General features: G+C 37.6%; 1 protein-coding gene across 4 annotated transcripts in view; it reads left to right on the top strand.

Moving 5' to 3' along the window:
* LRBA (LPS responsive beige-like anchor protein) overlaps nt 1-16,138 on the top strand; it is a 414,027-nt gene that overhangs the window by 87,176 nt on the left and 310,713 nt on the right. For all 4 annotated transcript variants that reach the window (XM_074588815.1, XM_074588817.1, XM_074588816.1 and 1 more), the window contains 6 exons: nt 311-464; nt 867-1,047; nt 2,325-2,452; nt 2,825-2,932; nt 5,547-5,718; nt 6,341-6,779. In XM_074588815.1, coding sequence (XP_074444916.1) covers nt 311-464; nt 867-1,047; nt 2,325-2,452; nt 2,825-2,932; nt 5,547-5,718; nt 6,341-6,779 — 1,182 coding nt within the window. The remainder of the gene's footprint in view (nt 1-310; nt 465-866; nt 1,048-2,324; nt 2,453-2,824; nt 2,933-5,546; nt 5,719-6,340; nt 6,780-16,138) is intronic.

Here is a 16,138-nt window from a genome sequence, read left to right on the forward strand (position 1 = left end):
TTGTATTACCTGATACAGTGACTTTTGCCCATAGCAAGTAATCATAGACCCAGTCTATAATGTACCTTGATACAAATTATGATTAACACGCATCTTGGTGCTTTTAGCAAGGTATGATCTGGAGAGGTTTAAGAATAGAAAGGAATGGTTGTTTTAGATTTAGATTGGGGTACACCAATTGACCCTTATGGTCATGTGATATTTGCTGCCCCACTGGCAACTGTATGGTTTTATTTTTATGGAAGCATAAAGATGCTAAAATACCAGAAAAATAAAGCTGTATTCTGAGTGTTGGGTTTTTTTTGCACAGCCATTCTACAAAAACTGTGATGGACTTTGTGAACAGCAGTGACAATGTCATATTTGTGCACAACACAATTCACCTCATCTCTCAAGTGATGGACAACATGATCATGGCTTGTGGTGGTATATTGCCATTGCTTTCTGCTGCCACATCCGCTACTGTAAGAAACTTCATTTTTATTTGGAAATTTATCTCTTGTGGGAGGATTTTTTTTTTAATGTAGTGTATTAACTATTATATCTGTCCTTTCGAGAAACAGGAATGCATGTGGGATATTTCCACAAGCATCTCATTCCTCCCTTTGCTACCTTCATGCTTTCCCTAAGATAAATTGGGTGCCTGCCCTCTTTGCCGGAAGACATAAAAAGAAGTTGCCTAGCTTCATTGTCCCACAGCGGTCTGGAATGGGATTAAATCCCAATACTAATGATTGTTCCTAGAATATGACTAATTACTACTTTTGAATGTTACTGACTTCCAGCATACATTTTTCTTCATGTAAGTTGTAGGAATATCACCTTTGTGAAAAAGTAAATGTTGCTTTCAATTTTTCTCTGTGTAGCATGAATTGGAGAATATTGAGCCAACTCAAGGACTTTCAATAGAAGCATCTTTAACACTTCTCCAGAGATTAATCAACCTTGTGGATGTGCTAATTTTTGCAAGTTCTCTTGGTTTCACTGAAATTGAGTCTGAGAAAAATATGTCGTCTGGAGGAATTCTGCGACAATGTCTTCGTTTGGGTAAGCAAATAAAACTACTTAATGAACATAGGAGCTTGCTGTTACTAACTAGTTGGCAATTGTTAGCTTCTTTTTTTCTGTCTTTTTTTTGTTAAATCAAGATTAATTTTAGTTAAAGAAGCACTGGGATCTCTTACTATTTTACTATTCTATTCTGCAATGCATATACGTGGGGTTCTTTTCCTCTTTGTAAAGTTTAAATAAAACAAATTATTAAGTTTGGTAGCCTGACTGTTGAGGATGCATGTTTTCATTTTATCCACGAAGATAGTTCTTTTGCCAAAGTTCCCTAAATAGTCAAGGCTCAGAGTATAGCAGCTTTAATAAAAAGAAATCTTGTACTATATATAAAAACATGAACCTTTACAATATGTAGAAAAGAGGTTTAAATCTTGAGGTTAGTAGATGAAGGTATGGTGAAAACTGGAGGTGTACATTTCTAAAGAGTAGGCTTCAAATCGGGCAGTAGTTGTATCCAGTATTATAGTGTGTTTGCATCAAACTGGATTGAAAGAAAGTGGTCATTACCTAAGAGAGTAATGACTAGTCTGGAAATGAGAACATACAAGATCCTAACTGGGTTCAGTTTAATGTAGGAGGAGAGTATTCATGCTAGTTGCATGCTGTAAGACTTTTTGTAATGAAAAGTTTAATTTGCATGAGAGCCAGAGCAGCTCAGAGCCTCAAGAGTAACTAGCCTTCCTCTCCCTTTCTAGGCAATTAAAACTTTGTGCAGGTAGAACAAGATTTAAGGGATGCAAACAGGTATAGAGGTGGGGTAGTTCTTTTTTCCTTTGAAAATAATATTAGAAGATGAAACAGGTACGATTGTGAAGCTACAAAAAGAAATCGTGTAACTGCAGAACATTTAGTCCAAGAGTAACATAACATTGTGAAGCAAACATTGTCATCTGTTTCACTGCTGTATCACTTGTCTTCCTTCCTTCCTAGTCTGTGAAATTTAGCTGTCTTCACCCTCCCTGCCCCATGGTTGTACTCATGGTAGAGTTTCAATGAGGGATGCTGACTTACTCACTTTGAAGTATCCATTAGATATAGCATACTTGTTCTAATAGTTTAGTATTAATTATTAGTTATAAATTATTAAAGAATTTTGAGCATTGTTTTGCGACGGTTTAAAATGTATGGAAGCAAAATATCATTTTACTGTTGTGCTTAAACTTTTTAGTTTAAGTGATAAACGGAAATGTATATTTCTGTAAGGGATATAAACAATACTATTTCCCAGAGTAATTCTTATTTCTTTTCCCTTCAAGTATGTGCGGTAGCAGTAAGGAATTGCTTGGAGTGTCAGCAGCATGCACAGATGAAGCCTATTGGAGAGACTGGGAAGAATCAAAAAGCAGTGCAGGGCTTTGTAGGAACAGCAAAGTCTGCAGCAAAGGCAAGTATAAGTCCACATTCAGGAAAACAAAAGTCAATAATTATTACTGTGTACAGAGGGATAAGTTTTTAAATTTATACCTGCACCACAGATACTTTAATAGAGCTGAAGGGCATGAACACTGGAAATCCTGAAATAGTTTTTGTAAGATGTGAATTTAACACTTACATATTTAACCTTTCACAGAGAAATAAATCTGTCACAAGAATTTGCCAAATCTTTTTTTCCTTTTAAAGATGAAATGCACGTCTGATCTTTGTGCTCTGGTTATGACAATATGATGTACAGTGGGTGATTTTACACACTTAATGATTCTTGGTAGAATGCTTTAAAATACAGAATCTGAAACAAGTGCTTTTTTTTTTTTAATAGAGTCCAGTGGACGTTGTGACTGGTGGCATTTCTCCAATACGAGACCATGACAGACTTCTGCAGGATATGGATATTAATCGACTTCGAGCAGTAGTGTTCAGAGATATAGTAAGTCACAAATAATAGCGTTTTCCGTGTAGCTAGATTTCTGCATATATGTGTTTGCTGAACACTTGCTATGTGTTACGCAGTTTGGCTAAACGGAATTTACAAAAACGGAATGCTATTCAACGTAATTGGGAACACATAGCACTCTGCAGCTGTTGTAGTGTTTGGGATCGGAAAGAGGGAGAGGTGAAAATTGCTGCCTGCTGATCAGGCTCTTTGGTGTGTTCCTAAGAGCCGATTCTTTTGTAGTTCTGCCTATTGTATGTTAAATATGTTGTGTTTAGTACAAATATATACTTTCACATGTGTACATAGACAAACTGTTTATGTATACTATATATCATAAAGATGTTTATGTGTACTTTTTGAAAAATGAGTATCTTTCTAACTAATTAGAAATTAGAGGTCGTCTCTAATTCCTTTACTTGCCCTCAGAGGAACCAATTTGTGTGCATGTGCTGTAAATATGCATGTGTTTTTTAGTCTCGAGTTGACTAAAAATATCTTTGCCCTATGTCAGCAACTTTATAGCTGATATTGAGGAAATTGAGATTGATTGCTTAAAAAAAACCACATCTGTAAGCAAATACAGCAGCTATAATGGCTATGAGTCATTGGTGGCCACAAGCTTGGACACAATAACTTATTTTACAATAATTGGACTATTTAGCAAGTATAATGATTTACACAGTGACTTCTTTTGTTCTATCCAGAATAGCGAAGGATCTTTGGTTTTTATCTTTACAGTAATTATTGATTCAAACAAGCTTCTTTCAACCCCTGCTTCAGTATCAGTGTGCAAAAGAGTAACAGGAAGTGAATCTTCCATGCTGGTGGCAATTAAATATTCCTAATGATGCAATCTTCAAAATCAAACACACTTTGCGTATTAATTTTTCTTTTTTTTTTTTTTTTTTTAAAAAAAGCAATATGCACACACAACCTCTGCTTTTTTTTGCATATCTAATCCACCGGGTTTTCTGTTTTGCAAATAAGTGTAAAACGATGCAATAACTCTGCTTTTTGGCTACTGTGTTGAGTTGTGGGGAAAAAGTAGACTTTAAAAGATCTGTTTTGGAATAGTTTTAATCTAAGGTGCATCTAAATATTTTATGTTTGATTTGCATGCAATTTCTTACATCGTGTTCAGCACATAGAATTGTGCTTGGCATGATTTGAACTTGTATAGGAGGAACTCAGGTGGCTTCCACTTAACTACTGGTAGTAGTACTTTCAGTAGTATCTGGACTTTATTTCAAGGAGTTCTACAAACATAGCAGAAAAGATAAGGGAAGGGGTAGTGCTAATTCAGTGGATCGCAACTTTATTAATTACAGTTGGAAACCGTCTTGCAAAAACTCATCTAGCAAGGAAATTCTTTATAATCCATTATAGGATTATATAATCCATATAAACCATTATAATCCATATAATCCATTATAAACCATTGCAGGAGACTTCCATCAATCTCTTGCAGGAGACTTCAATCAATCTGAGCTTGCCTGATGCTTACCTGTTATTAGCTTACTGTTTCTGTCTTGTTCTGTGAAAGTTAACGTTTCTTCAGCATAAGAGATAGGATCCACCTATGTTGTCTAGTTCTTAATAGAGAACTTCTCATAAACTTCTCCCAGTACAGCTTAATAAAGAATTCTTCATGGAATGTGGGGCTTCAGTAGGCACTACAATCATGATAAAATAAGCTTTATAGTTTAACTTACTTTCTTGAACTGCTTGGAGGGAAAAATTGAATGCTACCTGAGCCCTCATGTAAACAAGGAGGGAGGGGAACCCAAACACCCTTTCTCTTACTGATTGATCAGTGAGGATCCAAATAGTCAGTTCTCTTGTGCTCCTAAAGTGTACAAAGATTTTTATTCCTTCAACAGCCAAAAGACACAGGCCTAGGCTAAATCATAATGTCTAGTCAGATCTGGGACATGGCTCTTTCCTCTGTTTCACTATGAGTGACTGAGTACTCTGGGGAGGTACCTGGCATAAGTTCACATTAAGATTTCTGTTTGAGATTTTCTTAAAATCTCTTCATAAAGTTACAGCTGTAATGCAAATGCGTATTTATCAATTCCTGTTGAAGTTGTACATAGTACGCTACATCCATCTGGACAATCCGATGATGAAATAAAACGTTAACACTGGTTCTGGAATTTGTTCCACTTCCTTCATTAATATGTAATGGTTTATAAATGCTTTTACAGTGTCGTTGAATACGCTTGCCTGGTTGTACTTCACAGCCAGTGCCGTTAATATCTTGGCACATTTGAGGAAATGTAATAGAGGAAACACATGTAAATAAATAAAGGGGACCTACTCCCTGCACTAATTCGAAGCATGTAGTCAAAACACACAACCTTAGTTCAAAGTTGTCATATTTATAAATGAAAAATGAAAGGATTAGTGCCACTTGAATACAATTGCTGTATTCCCTAGCTTTATAGGTGAGACAAACTGTGACTAGAGAATATTGTTCTTCCATTGTTGACATATCAGCTTACTTTCGGTCTGTTTATGGTAGCGCTGGGCATACTTTAAAGAAAAATAAACTTGCTGCTGAAATTGTAATGGAAAAATCTGTGTGTGTGTCCTTTTTTTACAGGAGGATAGTAAACAGGCTCAGTTTTTGGCTTTGGCTGTTGTATATTTTATTTCTGTGCTCATGGTTTCGAAATACAGAGATATACTGGAACCCCAGAATGAAAGACGACCACCAAACCATAGCCAGTCATTCAAGGAATCGGAGAACGAAAACAATGAAACTTCTGCTACAGGTGAACTGTTAATTATTTGGCCAAATGAAATAATGTGGCTTATGCATCTTAAAATTCTGTAGAAGTCCATGTGAGATTGTATAGAAATATGCTTATCGTAACCACTTAAATAAACAACATTATGGTGTGCAATTTGCCTCAGTATTTCTGTGTGTATCTTTTTCTGATCTGAGAAGATCCTAATCTATAGGTTGATTTTGCTGTAGAGAGGTGGTTAATCTCACTGAAGTAGCTAAGTAGTCACAAATGGTTGTTACAGAAACATTACTATTTTGTGTAAGATTAAGTATGCGTTTTTGTTTCCACTACAAGAATTCTTTCTCCTATTCTTCTCTAGGGCAGTCAGTTAATTTTCATTCTTTGACTTTTAAGTCAATTTCTTCTATTTCTTTGTCTCAATTTTTGGATGTTATAACTTTTCAGGCTTCTCAGAAATTTTTCTGTTCTATGTTTTCTTTTAAATATTTATAGATAATATTAAATCTCCAAGTAGGCAAGAGGAAATATTTATACCTGTGTTATTTCACTTGTCACCTATTGGTGTTACTTCTTTAGCAGCAATGTGGTGAATGCAATTCTGGTAATGAACTTAAAATGTGTTTTCTGTTTTTGATATGAACAGATGTGGAAAACCCATCTGCTGCTCTCGCTGCTTCAGCCACCACTGAAGATTCAGAAAGTACAGCCTCTGTACGAAGAAGGGATTCTGGTCTTGGGGAGGAACCAGCCTCAGGGCAAATAAACAGTTCTGGTAGTGTTGCTGATGCAGGACCTCTGAATGTCAGTGCAGGTCCAGATGCAATCAGTGAAGTACTATGCACGCTCTCATTAGAAGTAAATAAGTCTCAGGAGGGCAGAAGTGAGACAGGAACTGAAGACAGCAAGCCTGCAACTTCTGTGCCAGCTGCAAAAAATGTCAATGTAAAGGACATCCTGAGAAGCTTGGTAAGCACACCAGCTGATGGGACTGCAGTGGATGCTGCTCTTCTGCCACCAACCTTCCTTGGAGTCCTTGGCGATGGAGCTGCCGAGCAGCCTGTACAGTTCCATTCCTTTGACAGGTAATGTAACTTCTAAAATATGTAGGCTATTTCACTTTGCTTAAGATATCTGTAAGGAACAGAAAAATTCACGTTTCAGTTCACCAGATCTCGTCTATAGTGTCATCTAGTAGTTAATATTATCAATACGCTGTGATGTACAAATAGAAGCTTTGACAACCGACATCACGTAGGTTCATCATGAAGGTACGCTCTGCAATTCGTGGGATGCTACGTTCTGCTGAAAAAGACTGTGGAAATGAAAAGTAACTCGTGATTGGGTTGTACGTGAAAGTCTTGAAGCCAGCACCTCTTTTATAAGAGTTAACTCTTCTGTCTCTGTACGTGCTACAGCTCTGAAGCAATATGGTAAGAGGGACAAGAAGTTGCCTAGAAATGACTGCAAGAGTAAAAGAAAAGATTAAGGGTGTAAGATGTTCTTTTGTTGTTCCTGTTCTCCTATTCCTAACTGCAGCACTTGTTGAGTGCTGCCGTACTGTGCATATTTAGTCGGTTTTAAAGGACTCGGGAAATAAGGTGGACATTAAATACCTTGATTTAATGATGTGTAGATTAGCTTGTGTGTTGATCACAAAGCTGTATCTAGTTTCTGTTACCGTGGGCCTGCAAAAGAATACTGGTTTAATAATAGTTACAAGTGGTTCTGAAACAATGGAGCAATCATTTAGGTGTCCTTCTACTTATAGAATACTCCCTTATTCATTTACGAAAATGCATCTGTGCTCTGCCTTCTGGCGATAAAGGCCTGCTTTAAATCTTTCAGGCTTCATTCAGTAGATACATCCCTAAGCGGTTAGATTTCCTTTGTAGTTATAATAGCTTTTAAAATTTTGTTTCATTTAAATAAATATCTGCCTTTCTTAATATTCAAATGCCGCAATGGATTTAAAATGGGGCATTTCTGCTTTTTTCCTCTTTCTTTTCCTTTTAGATTGAAGTCCCTCTTTCCTGATGGAGGTCCCCTACATCTCAGTCTCATTAGCTCCTTGTCTTCTCTCAAGTATAGGAGATCAGATTGTCTTTTACTACTCTCACTGACTTTTACCTCTTCAGGATTCCGCAAAACAACAAAGAAAACAAAAAACAAAAGAAGGAATCCGGTAACACTTGCATTCCTGCCTCTAGAAAAGCCTTGGCCATATCCGGAAATCCTACAGTTGATCTGGTGTAAGGGGATCCCTTGTTACCATACCAGTGTCTGATCCTCCAGTTATTCCTGAACTTCCTCTGCCTCTGATGTCTTTGCAGTCTAGGACTGCCGCGCTCAAACTAGCGAAATTAGATGGCCCAAGGGAGGGAGTGCAGCTCTGCCAGGGGTATGGATGCAGCTGTCACAACGTGTCTTCTCAGCTGAGATTGCCGTATCACTAGTGGGGGAAGACATGGTGGTGGTCCTCTGGCTAGATTAGACACAGATGGTGTATGCGAGCGTTTGGCCCCCGTGCTCTTGTCTCAAAATAAATACTGTGTTCTGCTTGTGATGCTAAACAGGACGACTTGTTTTTGGAAGCAGTAGGAGGATGGAGGCAGAGGGGGAAAATTGGGAGAAGAGAGACACTGACTTAGAACTTGTCATGCCTCTCTCCCTGCTGCTTCCCAAGTGCTTTTAGCACCTCCCCGCTGAGGCCTGTCATTGCTCTGCACAGCAAGCCAGGCGGTTGATGTAAAATAGCGTAATGTTTTAGTCAGTGACTAATGTTTTTCCTCAGGAAATTCTTGTTGTTCGTTGCTGAGTGGCAGAGACTTGAACCACAAAATAACATTTGTCTGGAGGTCTGCTACAGAAGTGCATGTTGCATCTAGGAATTATTTTTCAGCTACTGCGAGAACTGAAGGTTTGTGCTGCCTGTGCAAATCTGATTTGAATTGGTGTAAAGCAGGTTAACTAGACAGGAAGTACTTGGGCAGTTGCAGTCCTGGTATCTGACATAGGTACGTTATGCCTACAGAACCTTCCTATGAGAGGAAACTGCGATTTCATCTGGTAGCATGTACGCTAGTGAAATACTGGGCATTGGTAGCGGCCCTTCAGTCACTTGCAATTCTGTGTTCTTTTGTTTCTGCGTAGTTACAAAGTCGCGCAAATAACGGGGGGAAAAAAAAAAAAAGCCCTTAAATTGGAGCGTGTTTTGTAAAGCAAGTCACTGGAAAGTTGAACTACTTGTTTTACCCTTTTACTTTTCCAGTGCCATACTGTCGCAGCTGGACTTTTCTCTCCTTTTCCCACCTCTGAAGTGCCAGCTATTTGTAACTCTCGACATTCTCTCACTTAACCTCGAGGCAGAATTACTCTATCAGCTACTGCAAGGAAGCTAGTCCGGTGAAGGAGTACACGCTGAGGAGCGAAAGGGGTGCATGGACTGAAGCAGCGGGCAGCACTGTGCTAGGGGATGGAAGAGCAGAGGGCAACGGGGTTTTGCAGGGGTTTGCGTAGCGCTCTGGGCTGCTTCACACTGATAACTTGCAGGTATTAGTTTCCTATGACTCTCTGTGTTTACTGGGTGGGGCTAAAAATGTGAGGAAAAGGTCATGAACTAGTATAAAATATTTTGTCCTTCAGCAGTTGCATGTGACCTCGGTATGTCAGTGCTCTGTGTTTCTAGGTGACTTAATTTTTCATTTCCTTCCTTTTGTGCGTATGCCAGGTAGACAAAAGTGTACTTAATGATGTAGCGCCTCTCATCAGTTGTCATCTGGTAGTGACATGCACAGTCTTGCATCTATGGTAAATACGTTCACCTATGATAAAAGCGTGTTGCTAACTAGCTAATAAACCAGTTAATCAAAAAGACAGAATAACCGTGTATATGAAACATTTATATTTAAAATTACACAGGAAAGTTTCATGAACACGTGAAGGTGACTGTATCTTTACATAGTGCGACTCTGCTTAAAAATACAAGTTTATGCCCTGATATGACACCTAGTGACAACAGGGGGAAGGAATTGCGTCAGGGAAAGAAAAACCTTTTTTGCAAGAAACTATAATAGAGTTGGAAATAGTAGCTCTTACCTCTGGGGTAGACAAAACTACTGAGGTACAATGCGAAAGTTTGGAAAAAACAGGCTTTGAGATGGCCTCTTATATTCCGTGTCTGGTTTACATTTAATATATTGTTTGATGGCAAACACAAGTTCTGTGAGTTAACTTTTTTTTTTCTCTTTTTAAAGACACTTTGTTAAAAGTTGTTCCCATGTAGCAGTTTACCAGTGGGGTATCTCTGGGAATTTCAAAGCATCTCTCTGATCCTGCATTTATCTCAGGAATGCTGTGTCAGAAATCAAAACTCTCCTCATATCTTAAGGATTATCAACTTCCCAGCCATAGCTGGAGAGTATACAGTAACAGCTATGTGAGTGAAACCTTACTGAAAGGCTGCCAGGTTGCAAGCCTTTGCAAACAACTAGGTGTATGTGTTCATTCCCATGCCAAAAATCTTCCCCTTATCTTATGTGAAGATGCAATCTTGTGATTAGTGGGTGCCAGGGGTTTATCATGAGAAAGTTCAAGACTTGAATTGGCTTTTTCCCAAAATCCATAGGGATGTAAATTAATGTTCCAATTTTAGTGTGTCCTAAACCAGCAGTTTTCTTATTTAGTAGTGATCTTGCAGAAAAAGTGGGGTGGGAAGGAGGGGGGGGACGACGGGTATTGCAAGCAAAATTAAATAAACCAGAAATAAAAATAACCAACGTTTAGGATTAAAAAAACAGAGATGACATTTCTCTTCAGTTAGTCTAATAAAACCCATAACCTATCACTTGTGATTTTTACTGTGCAATTTAAAATAAAACCTTGGTCTCTCTTGGCTTCTACTGCTCTTTGTGGAAACATTCAATAACCATGTCATTACAGAAAGCTGATGCTGAGGGTTCAGAGGAATATAGGCTCTTAAATCATGGTCTTGTACCATAGAGAGCTTAAATCTGCAGCTAAGCTGAAACTTACAGAACAGATATGTTAATAAGCTTGTTTATCTTTTTGGAACATCGTCTATAAGCTGCTTAGTTTGGCTCAGCCTACGTTTACGCATTTGTCAGTCAGTGGCGTGCATGTGCCTTTGTAATGGGTGGTTGGTGTATTTCAGTTAAATTTAATCAAAGTCCTTTTTTTATAGGGGGTGAATAAATTTTAGACTTCATTGGTTTGGGCCTCAAATGTGAAAAGAATAAACTTGTCGTTGACAAGATTATGTCTACCCAGGTACAGGTAGAGACAGAATATGAGAATGAGGATCTGTAGATCAAGGCGCATATGCTGTGATGAGAAGCTCGGCTCTTTTGGCGCACCAACAATTTGCATTCTGCAGGAGCTGAAGAGGGAAACCATTTGAAGTCTTCTCCCTGCCAAGCTGATTTTAAAGTTCTCTTACAAAATCGATTGTATTCTTTCTATCATCTCTTCTCTTCCTCCCAGCCCTCGCTCTGATCTCTCCTGGTTTTGAGAGTCTCTTATTCTTCCTTTCTCCTCGGGTATTTCAAGGGAGACATAAGAGAATGGGTATTATCCACAGACAGCAGAGCCCATAGAATGACACTGACGTGGCAGGCTGCTTTCCTGGCTCACAAAGTAGAGGTAAAAATAAGTCTCTGATCCTCTTTATTTGCTCATTTTGCTCACTGCATAGGAGCCCTGCAGTGGGCATCGCTCTGGTAGCCTGGCACAAGACTAACTTCTTTTGGTTTTGAATTAAAACCATTATCCCATAGGGAAACAGGCAAACTGTCACCTGTGTTGCTATTCAGTGCTAAAAAATGGGATGCTAAGAATTAAATCTGTATAAATTCCTGTATGTCAAAAGGAATTAGAGCTTATGTAAGTATTTTTAAATTATAGTGAGATCATCAGTTTGGCCTGGCCCATGTTGTATTAGGAATATTTGACTCGCACCCAAGGAAAATTTGTAACTTAAAATATGTTTAAAATTATTTGCAGGCCTGCCAACTTCAAAAAAACCCAAATAATTAGGAAAATGTACTCAAAATTTAGGAGATATTTATAGATATTTTATATCCTTTTATTGAAAGAGAAGAGTCGGTGATCTGAAACCAAGAAAGCTTTCAATAAGTAAATCCTTATAGAATTTGGCAGAATAGATCATTATTGTGTAAGCCTTTGTCTGTGATGGAAGTCAGTGTTCAGCTCAGTGGTCTGTGCTCATTCAGCAGTGAATAATTGTCTGCAACACGAAGGCTTCTTACACTTCAGCATAATTGGGACTAATAACACACTGACCTTCTGGCTAAGACGTATTTATGGTGGCTAGTTCTCACTATGCCTGACCTACGTTTATCAGTTCATGTGCTGTAAATTCCTACTCTAAACCTTAAATATTTGATTTTAAATTAAAAAAGGCAAACATTTAATATAGTCATGGGAATGAGGCAACTGAACTATCGCTTTTACCGTAGTGCTTGAGGTCTGCATGAAATACACGTTAAGAATATTTTTTTGTGCAGTTTTTCTAGTTTATTGTTTCTCCTCTATCCGAATATTATGATAATGGATGATATAATATACAAATGTAGTCCAAAAGTATAGAGTTAATTGAGATGGTGTGATAATGTGAACATTAAGGAGTAAAATATATTGATGTTTTTCTTCCATGTGACACACGTCTACCCATGTGTGAGGTTGCTTAATGTACCTTGTTATTCTGATGATATTAATGCGTGATTACAGATGTTTTTTTAAAATATATTGGTTTTGTAGATCTGAGGAAATATACTCTAAGGCCACTTATTGATGAATATTTTATTCACATGTGTAGCAATATTTAACTTTTTAAGAAATGCTTATCAGTTAGCTATAAAAAAGGACTGTCTTATCTGTGTACTCTTTAAAAGCAAGCGTCCTATTGCTTGAGATAAGTTGAAAACACATTAATTTTTAAGACGCTTCTCTGAAAAATTTACCTGATTTAATAATGTGCTAAACACTCCATGTTTTCCACATAGTTTATTTACTACAATATTTAATCTTGATTTTTCCACTCTCTCATATGTTCTTTCTGCCAGTTGCATTCATTTTACTTATATTAGCATTTAAATAATCTTTTGAAAGAACAGCACAAAGGAACATTGATGGTTAATGGCAAATATTTCTGTTTTAACACAGTTGCATTTCCACCTAAATATTCAGAGAAAATATCAAATTACTACACAAAGAAGGAAAAACGTTTGAATTTCATAATATAAATGAAGAAATATGACCCAATGTTTACGCTTTAAATATCTTAATTTGCTTTCCAGTATGTGGTAAATATGAATCTGTATGTGATGGCTGGGCCGTACTTTCATACCTTGAAGAAGGCCTGGAAATGGAAGCTCTTAAAACAAATCCTGCAAATGTAACATTGCTCAATTGCCCAGTTGAAAAGGACGACATACGCAGTAGTAAACATGGCATTACAAATAATGCAGCGATGCATAGCTATAAAGTAATTATGTTAAGATACTTTGATGTTTTGGTTTGTTTTTCTTGAGCTGCTTTAAGGATTTTTTGAATCACAAGGTCATGGTACCTGACCAGAAGAAAGAGAGGAATTACATTCAGGGCTTGAGGTTTCTTTACATCATGTTTGTGGACTATATCCAACCTTTCTTTTGGCTGTGTGCTCCAGATTGACACAGCTGTCAGGAGAAGGGGCCTTCTTTCCTCACCAGAAATACTGGTTATTTTATTTTGGCGGGAAAAATCGGAATCATTTCAGTTGACTGTTGAAGATCACGATCTAAAAAAAATTCTATTCAGAACTAGTCTGAGGCTAGAAAGCAGCTTTATGGTGAGTTGTTCAAAGCCTCTGTTTTCTTCCAAGGTTCAGATTTTTTGATGTGAAGCAGGAATTTCTGCAGCCCCTGTACTATTGCCTTTTATTTTGCTGAATAGTTATTTGAAAAAAAAAAAATTAAAATTTTTTAGCTAAAAGCTAAAACTTTTTTTCAGTGGAATATGATAAATAACCTAAGTTTCTCAGAAAACTTTGTGAGATTCGGTGTCTTTTGCTCAAAGCATGTGATGACTGTGTCTGGAATACACATGTGCACACCCATGTATACTCTTTTATAAAGCAGTGTATGTTCTTCTATATTTTGAAGACTGAAACCTGTACTTATTTTTATTCCATGAATCAAGGCAAAAAGAATGATGTTGAGTAATTAAAAAAAACAAACAAACAAACAAACCAAAAACAGAACAAAAAACCTGCTAGCAGCTCTGCTTTGCAGCTGTGCCATATTCCTGGTGTTAGTAATCAGAGTATCTTCCTTAAAGTGAATGCCATTGCTAGATACTGAAAATTATAATGGAAGTGTTAGAATATAATTCCTTTCTTCACGGAAAGTAAGTTACTGAAGATGAGAGTAGCAGCTGCACTTGTATTCCCAAACTTCTAGAGATTTGGAGGTGAGAAGATCTTAAAAGACAGAAGTGGCTATTGTGGTCATTTACTGCTGTCTGTTGGAGCCCTGGGGAAAAAAAAAAGTCGAATTCTTTTGCTTGAATGCGGCTCTCCTTCAGTAGCTATAGAGAGTCTGGCAACTTGCTGAAACTACTCCCTCAGTGCAACTACACTTAAGCACGCTGAAGGTCAGTAGAAGTTTACAGGAAGGAATGGTAATATATAGTGTTGTGTCAGAAAAGGCACAGAAAATGGGAGACTGTTGTAGCTGGGATTTCTTTTGTCTCCACTCGTCAGCTGCAGATGAGCAGTGTTAAGGTACCAGCTCCATGTGCACATTGGCTTCCTTGCTCCCATCCGGTTCCGGAACTGTTACTTGTCCTGTGAGGAACTTCTTGTAGTAGTGCTAAAAATGACTCCTGTTCAAAAATTCCTTCTTGATCCTTCCAGCATATTAATTTCTGTATTTTCATCTGAAAGGGGGCAGATCTAATATATAAAATGAGTCAATGTTCAGCCATGTATGTACAATTTTTTTAAGGTGTGTGTCTGGCTTGCCCTTTATGGCTTAAAATACCACCTATTTCCTAGTTCCTGGGACTCTTAGTAGAGTCAGAGAGTAGGACCAGTAGCATTCATAGGATTCTGAGGGCACAGCTATTCTGATTTGATGTTTTGAGAGAGTTCTGATTGACTTTAAGCCCTGGAAGCAGCAAACTTCTCCTGTAGTAGATTTGTTTTTACCCTCAAGGTAATTTGGTGATTTCCAATTTAAAATTAATAATATGTGCACAATTGCCATCTACAGGTGCACCAAAATTTGTCACTAAACGTTTTCCCGTATCACCTCGCATCCAATGAGGTTGTGTGTGTATCAGTTAGCAGCAAATGGATAATTGTTTCTGTAACTTAGTGAGCGTGCAAAAAGATATTTCTGGCTCGTGCACTGAGATCTCAGTGTCCACATGAATAGACACGTGTATGTGATGTGTCTGTACAATTTTGATTTAATATTACTGGCAAGCATTTCTTGAATTTGGATAGCCATGCAGTAAAGAAACTTAAGTTCTGTAAAGGAACACACCTGGGCTTCAGTGCTGGATCATGAATGTTGCAGAAATGTCCAAAAGTTTACTATGCGTGGGTGCATCTTGTACTCAGTAAACATGTATTAATTTCCCAGCCCCTTCCAGGTATTTGAATGTGCATTATACAACAGTAGTAACAGTTTCCAGACAGTGAATGTCACAGAATCTTGAGCGACAGATCCCCTTCTTATACCTGGGTGGTGCAAAATTAATTGGTAATGTGACTATAATTTAGAAGACAGTCTAAATATATGATTTTTTTTTAGTGCATTGTTCATGTTTCAGGGAAACTGACATGAACGTATGAGCAAAACTCATGATTTAGGCACAATATCTTGACTTGGGGCTCAGGTGTTGTTGCTTCTATTTTTTTAATGTATAGTTAACATTAGCAGTCACCCCTATAATGATATGACACGTACTGCCTCCAAGTATGGTGCCTGCCTACTCCTGCCGTTAAGGAGGGCTGATTTAATCAGGAATATGGTCTGGCTTCTGTGACATCCTTTGGACTGAAGAAGGGAGTCAAATACAGTCCTTTTTCCCCATTCTAGCAAGAACGATTTTAGAAATATTTGACAGAACTTCTGTGGTTGTTATTATCACACCTGAATTTGGGTCAAGTTTCTAAGTTACTTTATTTAGAAAATGAGTATTTTAAAGCTATTAAGGGAATACTTTCAGTGTGTAGTTACAGTACTGTCAACAAAGATGTGATTAAATATATTGAATGTTGAAGACTTTCAGCTTACGGTTAACACCAGGTAATTAAAAGTAAGCGCTGCTGTGGGAGTGCATTATATATCAGCTGTACTCTTTACCTCATTAGCTGGGTTTTTGCATGTTTATGGAGCTAACTTGCAATTAAAAA

This window comes from Larus michahellis, chromosome 5, assembly GCF_964199755.1.
Source record: "Larus michahellis chromosome 5, bLarMic1.1, whole genome shotgun sequence".
Lineage (NCBI taxonomy): Eukaryota > Metazoa > Chordata > Aves > Charadriiformes > Laridae > Larus > Larus michahellis.